The sequence below is a fragment of the Gavialis gangeticus genome, unplaced genomic scaffold (genome assembly GCF_001723915.1).
Source record: "Gavialis gangeticus isolate Ggan-Ray unplaced genomic scaffold, GavGan_comp1, whole genome shotgun sequence".
Classification (NCBI taxonomy): Eukaryota; Metazoa; Chordata; order Crocodylia; family Gavialidae; genus Gavialis; species Gavialis gangeticus.
Genome location: NW_017729031.1, coordinates 43,060,057 through 43,065,743, shown reverse-complemented (window position 1 = coordinate 43,065,743; position 5,687 = coordinate 43,060,057). Strand labels below are relative to the sequence as shown.

General features: G+C 64.6%; 1 protein-coding gene across 1 annotated transcript in view; it reads right to left on the bottom strand.

Moving 5' to 3' along the window:
• Positions 1-1,264: 1,264 nt before the first annotated feature.
• The window catches only part of ASIC4 (acid sensing ion channel subunit family member 4), a 38,581-nt gene continuing 34,158 nt past the window's right edge, over positions 1,265-5,687 (bottom strand). Inside the window, exons 9-10 of the mRNA XM_019522677.1 lie at positions 3,626-3,730; positions 1,265-3,370 (exon numbers count right to left, since the gene is read on the bottom strand). Of these exons, the coding sequence (XP_019378222.1) occupies positions 3,251-3,370; positions 3,626-3,730 (225 nt within the window). The 3' untranslated portion in view covers positions 1,265-3,250. The remainder of the gene's footprint in view (positions 3,371-3,625; positions 3,731-5,687) is intronic.

The window sequence follows — 5,687 nt, the reverse complement described above, 5'->3', positions numbered from 1 at the left end:
TCTTGGCTTTAGCAAGGCCAGGGGTAAACTCTGACTGGGTCGGATACATCGACTGGATAAAACTACCGCAGGGCAGCTGTGTAGGTGGCTCGGTTCCCGTAAGTAAAGGGGAGCGGTCCTGGCTCGATGGCAGCGGGCAGTGCAGTGCTCCGGGGCGGGGGCCAGGCCTGGGCCAGGGGCCGTTCAAGATGCCTGCTCATGCTCGGGCCTCCGGACAAGTCTGCACAGACACGAGCCGAGACCCGGGGCAGACCCCAAGTGTACAACGCAGGCTGGGCGACGGCTGCGCTGCTGAGCAGGCCGCAGGGTTTGGGCCCACGGCCACTCCACGAGTCAGCAAGGCGATGCCTTTTTTCAAACGAGAAAGCAAATGCAATTTGGGGCTGCAGCAAGAGGCACATAAGATGTACGATGGGTCAGCAAGGTTTTTGGGCTGAGTCCCACAAAGCCTCCAGCAACCTGGACTTGGAAGGCGCTGGCGTCCCAGACGTGGACCATGGGGGAGCCCTGAGGGGCCCGTTGCTGGCTGTGGCAGTGCAGCCCTGGCCTCTTCCCTGCCGGACTCCCCGATGCGCATGTGCAGCTGCTGCCGGGGATGAGCCAGGCAGGCTCCGGACCCTGGTGCAGCCGCTCGCACCTCGCAGCTGCCTGCTGTGAGCAGCCTGGGCTCTGGGCAGGCCCCTGCCACCTGCCACGCAGCCGGGCTGCAGCACCGGGCACACATCTGGGTGCTACATTTGAGGATGGCGGTGGTGCCCTCGAGACCGGATCCAGGAGCAGCAGGGTTGCATGACAAACGTGAGCCCAAAGAGGTGAGGGCAAGTAAACTGGGCATGTTCTGCTTGGAGACCATGAGAGAAATCGGAGGTGAGGCCTATTGCTGGAAGCAACAGCAGTTCCTCATTGCTGCAGGGCTTGGCCCATGGGCACCTTGTCCAGTGCCCAAGTGGCACAGGTCAGCACCGGTGCAGGGCTGTGCCCGGCCATGCAGGTGTGCCGTGGTTGCAGCCATGTGGCCTCTGGGGCCTGCTAAGCTTCACCCTCATGCAGCTCCTTGGCCCACAGCCGCGCACAAAGGGACAGTGCGCCCATGGCTCTGCTTCCCCTGGGCCACGTGCACCAGAGCCTGGGGCTGGGCGAGACAGGAGGGCAGTGCCAGCGTGGCCTCTAGTCATCAGGGCACCCTGCTCCGTGCCATGGGGGCCCGGGCCCTTCCCCAAGACACCACCCCAGCCCACCTTGCAGGAGCACACACAGCGCTGGCCTGGTTCTACTTGTGCCTCTTTATTCAGAGCTGTTGTACAGTTATAAAACAGTGCCTCGCGGGGCTCACGGTGGCCAGAGACATGGGGGTGCTCAGACCCCCCCCGGGCAGCTCTTGTGGAAGCCTGTGACCAGGCTGGGTGGCTCGGCCACGGGCACGGCTCTTGGCCGGCTCCTGTCTGCCCAGGCCGGGCGGGGTGGGAGGATCACATGTGCAGGGCCAGGGCTATGCGGGAGCACGTGCGCCTGGCAGGGGCAGCCGGGAGCCTGTCCCAGGCCCCGTGGGCTTGCCTCAGCCGATGCATGGGTGGGCACTCCCCGCGGCTTTTCCAGGGCTGCGCCCTGGCTTGGAGCAGGTGCTTGTGGGGCTTTGGGCGCTGCAGCTGGGGTTAGGGGTGTTAGGGGCCGCACTCTGGGAACAGCCCACACTAGGGTTTGGGGCTGCTCCAGCCAGGCCGCCTCAGGGCTCCGCAGGGCACAGACAGCCGTTGGCTGGGGAATGCGCTCCCCCTCACTGTCCCTGTCCCCGTGGGTCCAGGCAATGCCTGGCAAGCCCTGCTGTGCAGCTTGGCATGGATGCACATCCTGGGGGCGAGGGCATGCGAAAGCTGCCCCCTTCCCTGCCCGCAGTAACAGAAAGGGGCAGAGCGCAGCCCTGCAACCCTCAGGGCTGCCCTGAGCTCAGGCCTGCGCGGTGCCCTGGAGCCACCCCATCCCCACAACCTGCCAGTGCCGCATTAGGGTGGCAAAGAACAGCCTTGGGGTTTGGCCAACACTGCCCACCTGCCGTCCCCAGACCAAGCCTGAGTGTCCCCATAAGCCACCCCAGGGAGCCCCGGGCTCCCTGCTGCACTACATCGCACGGCGCTGTGCACCGCCGCCCCGGGGCTCGGCCATGAACTGGGGCTGCTGGCGACTATGTACAAATATACAGCGTGTGGGCTCAGCTGGTGCCCGTGCCGGGGGGGAATGCATGTGTGGTGGGGGGTGGGAGGGATGTGGCTGTGTGTGTACACATGTGCAAGGGCCGTGTGCTGTGAGTGAGGCTGGCACTGGCGCTGGGTGGAGACCCCGGGAGGGGTGCGCCCATGTGCTATGTTGGCTCTAACCTGGCCAGCGGGCAGGAATGGCTCGGCGCATCTTCCTGTGTCCCAGGGGAGCCGTGGGAAGGGGGTTACCGGTGGGTATGATGCTGGGCAGGGTCAGCACATCAGCACTGACTGGGGCAGCAATGGGCAGGGTGAGGGGTGCAGCGATGGCACAGCGGGGTCTGGGGCGGGGGTCGGGGTCACAGTGTCAGTGCTGCACAGGTGCATGCAGGGGGCCTGGGGGCTGGCGGGGTCACAGTGTAGGTGCTGCACAGGGCTGGGAGCTGTGAGGGCTGCAGACAGGGTGACCAGGCCCAGGGGCCACTGAGGCGCAGGACGGGCTGTGGCAGCTGAGCCGCAGCGGGGCCCAGTGCGGGCCCACAGGTGCTGGCCTCGCAGGAGCCACGGGGTTGCCACGCAGGGGCTCTTCCCAGGGTCAGGCTGCATCTCTCCCTGCCGAGTTCGAGGTGAACTCCTCTGTGGCAGTGGGGCGCTGCCTGGGGGGCAATGCCCATCCAGCCTGGGGCTGCAGGGCAGGAGGCACCCCCAAAAGGCCAACCCGCCACTCATGCAACAAATCTACTGCCTCCCCCGTCTGCATGGCTCCCCCAGCCTGCAGCCAGCCGCTCTGCCCCGGGCCCTGGTCTCAGTGCCAGGCTGGCCCCTCGCTCTGCCCCACTGCAATGGTCTGTCCGTCTGCGCCGCACTGTGTGCTTGGAGATGGGGCCAGCCCTGGCTGCCGGTGCAGGGCTGGGTGGGAGGAGTCCCCGGGCAGGGCCCCGGCGGCGTCTCTGGGCAGCGCAGGAGGCTGGTGGGGTCAGGGCCGCGCTGGCCTGGAGGGGAGCGGGGCAGCCCCGTGCTCACGGAGCCGGGCGCGGGTTTGGGCGGTGTGGCCCGGCCTAGCAGGCAAAGTCCTCGAAGACGCCCTGGTGGGAGTAGTGGTGGCGGTGGTGGTGGTTGGGCAGGATCCCGGTGGTGTAGGCGCCTTCCACGTGCCGGCCCAGCGTCTCGCAGGGGCTCTGAAAGGGAGGAGTTGCTGGGGTGCAGTCGCTGCCCGGACCCCCTGCCCCAGGGAGGTTGCTCTGCGTGTTCTCTGCCCACCCGCAGGGCCCGGAGTGGGCTGGGGGGCAAGGGGTGCTGAGCTGGGCTGCCCCGTGCTCCCAGCAGCCCTCACATGTGGCCCATCCTGCTGTGCTGGGTGGCTGCCCCTGCCCAGCACGGCTCCAACACTTGGCAGTGCCAGGCCCTGTGCCCAGGGCTGCCGGCACCCGTACCTGGTCCTTGAGCTCCTCGAGGCCCAGTGTGGCGATGCTGCCCGATGGCTTCTTCAGGGGCGGCTTGGAGCGGCGCAGGGCGCGGTTCACCCTGTCCCGGATCACCTGGGCGTGGGAGACAGTGAGACACAGCCGCGGCCCTCCACACGTGGGCATGGGAGCGCAGGCAGGCATGCAGCCCTGCATGCAGCCTTGCATGGGGACACATGCATGCACTGAGGATCCCAGGGAGGGGTCTGATAGGGTCCTGTGGGGTCCCCTCTCGCCCAGCCTGGCTCCGGACAGGCCCAGCCCCAGCCCCATCCCAGCCCCCAGACCTGGCTTGATCTGACCTGATCTTAACAGCCCCCAGCCCCATGTGCTGTGATGAGGCCCAGGCACACCAAGAGCCCCCGGCCTTGCTGCTGAGAGAGCCCAGGCCCAGGCCGTGCCCCCGCTGCAGAGGGAGGGAAACACCCCAGGCTGAGCCAGGCTGAGCAGGGGGCAAATCCCTGCTTGCCCTCAAGGCAGTGTGAGCAGGGGCAAGAGCCTGTGGCCAGGACCCTGTGGGGCTGAGGCCTGGCAGGAGCATTGGCACAGCCCCAGCACGGGATGCAGCCAGCAGCCAGTGCCGCTGAGAAAGGGGAAACCCTTTGACCCTGCCAGCGACAGGAGGGGAAATTTCCCTCCTGGCCCCATGCAGCAGCCAGCGAAGCCCAGGGCCTGGGAACAGCAGCCACCTCCGCTCCACTCTGCAGCCTGGGACTATTTGATGTCTGCAATGTCGCGGCAAAGCTGCTAGGATCTCGGAGTCGCCTGCGGTCGGCGGCCATGTGATCACAGTCCTCCGGGTCCCACGTGGGGACCTGGAGATGGCCCAATGTTGCGCCCCGACTGGGCAGTTCCCGGCTGGGCGTTCGCGTCATCAGCCGATGGCGTCCAGTGTTGGCACCCAGCACTTGTAGACATCAGTTAAAACAGTCTGGACAGGGGTTCCTCATCGGCATCCGGGCTGCCATGAGCTCCACACAGCCCACCCCCATCATCCTTTCCTCTCCGTGCGCTGAGCCTGGCGCCTTCAATCGTCTGCCACAACTGACTCGGCTCTGCTCTGTCCCTGCTGTGGAGCACTGCCACGCTCGTAGAATTGTAAAATCACAGATAAGGAGGGTTGCAGGGACCTCAGGGGGTCACATCGAGTCCAACCCCCTGCTCCAAGCAGGACCAGTCCCAACTACAGCATCCCAGCCAAGGCTTTGTCTAATCAGGTCTTCAACACCTCCAATGATTGAGACTGCACCACCTCTCTGGGGAGCCTGTGCCAGTGTTTTACTACCCTCTTAGTCAGAAAGTTTTTCTTAATATCCAACCTCAACTTCTCAATTTATCCACATCCTTTCTGTAGTGGGGGGTCCACAGCTGGACACGGGACTCCAGATGTGGCCTCCCCCATGCTGAACAGAGGGAAGAATCACTGCCCTCGATCTGACGGCAACGCTCCTGCCGATGCAGCCCCGGATGCCGTTACCCTTCTGGGCACCAAGGACACACTGCTGGCTCCTGTCCAGCTTTTTGTCCCCTGTCCCCCCAGGTCCTTTTCTGCAGAGCTGCTGCCCAGCCCATCACCCCCAGCCTGCCCCGGTGTAGGGGATCGCTCCCTCCTAAGTGCCAGACCTTGCACTTGTCCTTGTTGAACCTCAGGAGATTTCTTTTGGTCCAGTCCTCCAGTGTGTTGAGGTCTCTCTGAATCCTAGCCCGACCCTCCAGTGTACCCACTACTGCCTGCAGCTTGGTGTGATCTGCTTGCTTGACCAATCTCATTTCCTTCTACGACCAGGTGACCTATCACCTGCACAAGGGAGAAGAGATTGATGTCATATATCTTGACTTCAAAAAAGCCTTCAATCTGGTATCCCATGATCACCTCTTGGCGAAACTGGCCAATTGTGGCCTTGGGTCCACCATGATCCGCTGGCTGGGAAATTGGCTTTGTGGTTGGACCCAGAGGGTAGTAATTGATGGCAGTCACTCATCATGGTGTCCTGTGACCAGTGGGGTCCCCCAAGGCTCTGTCCTTGGACCC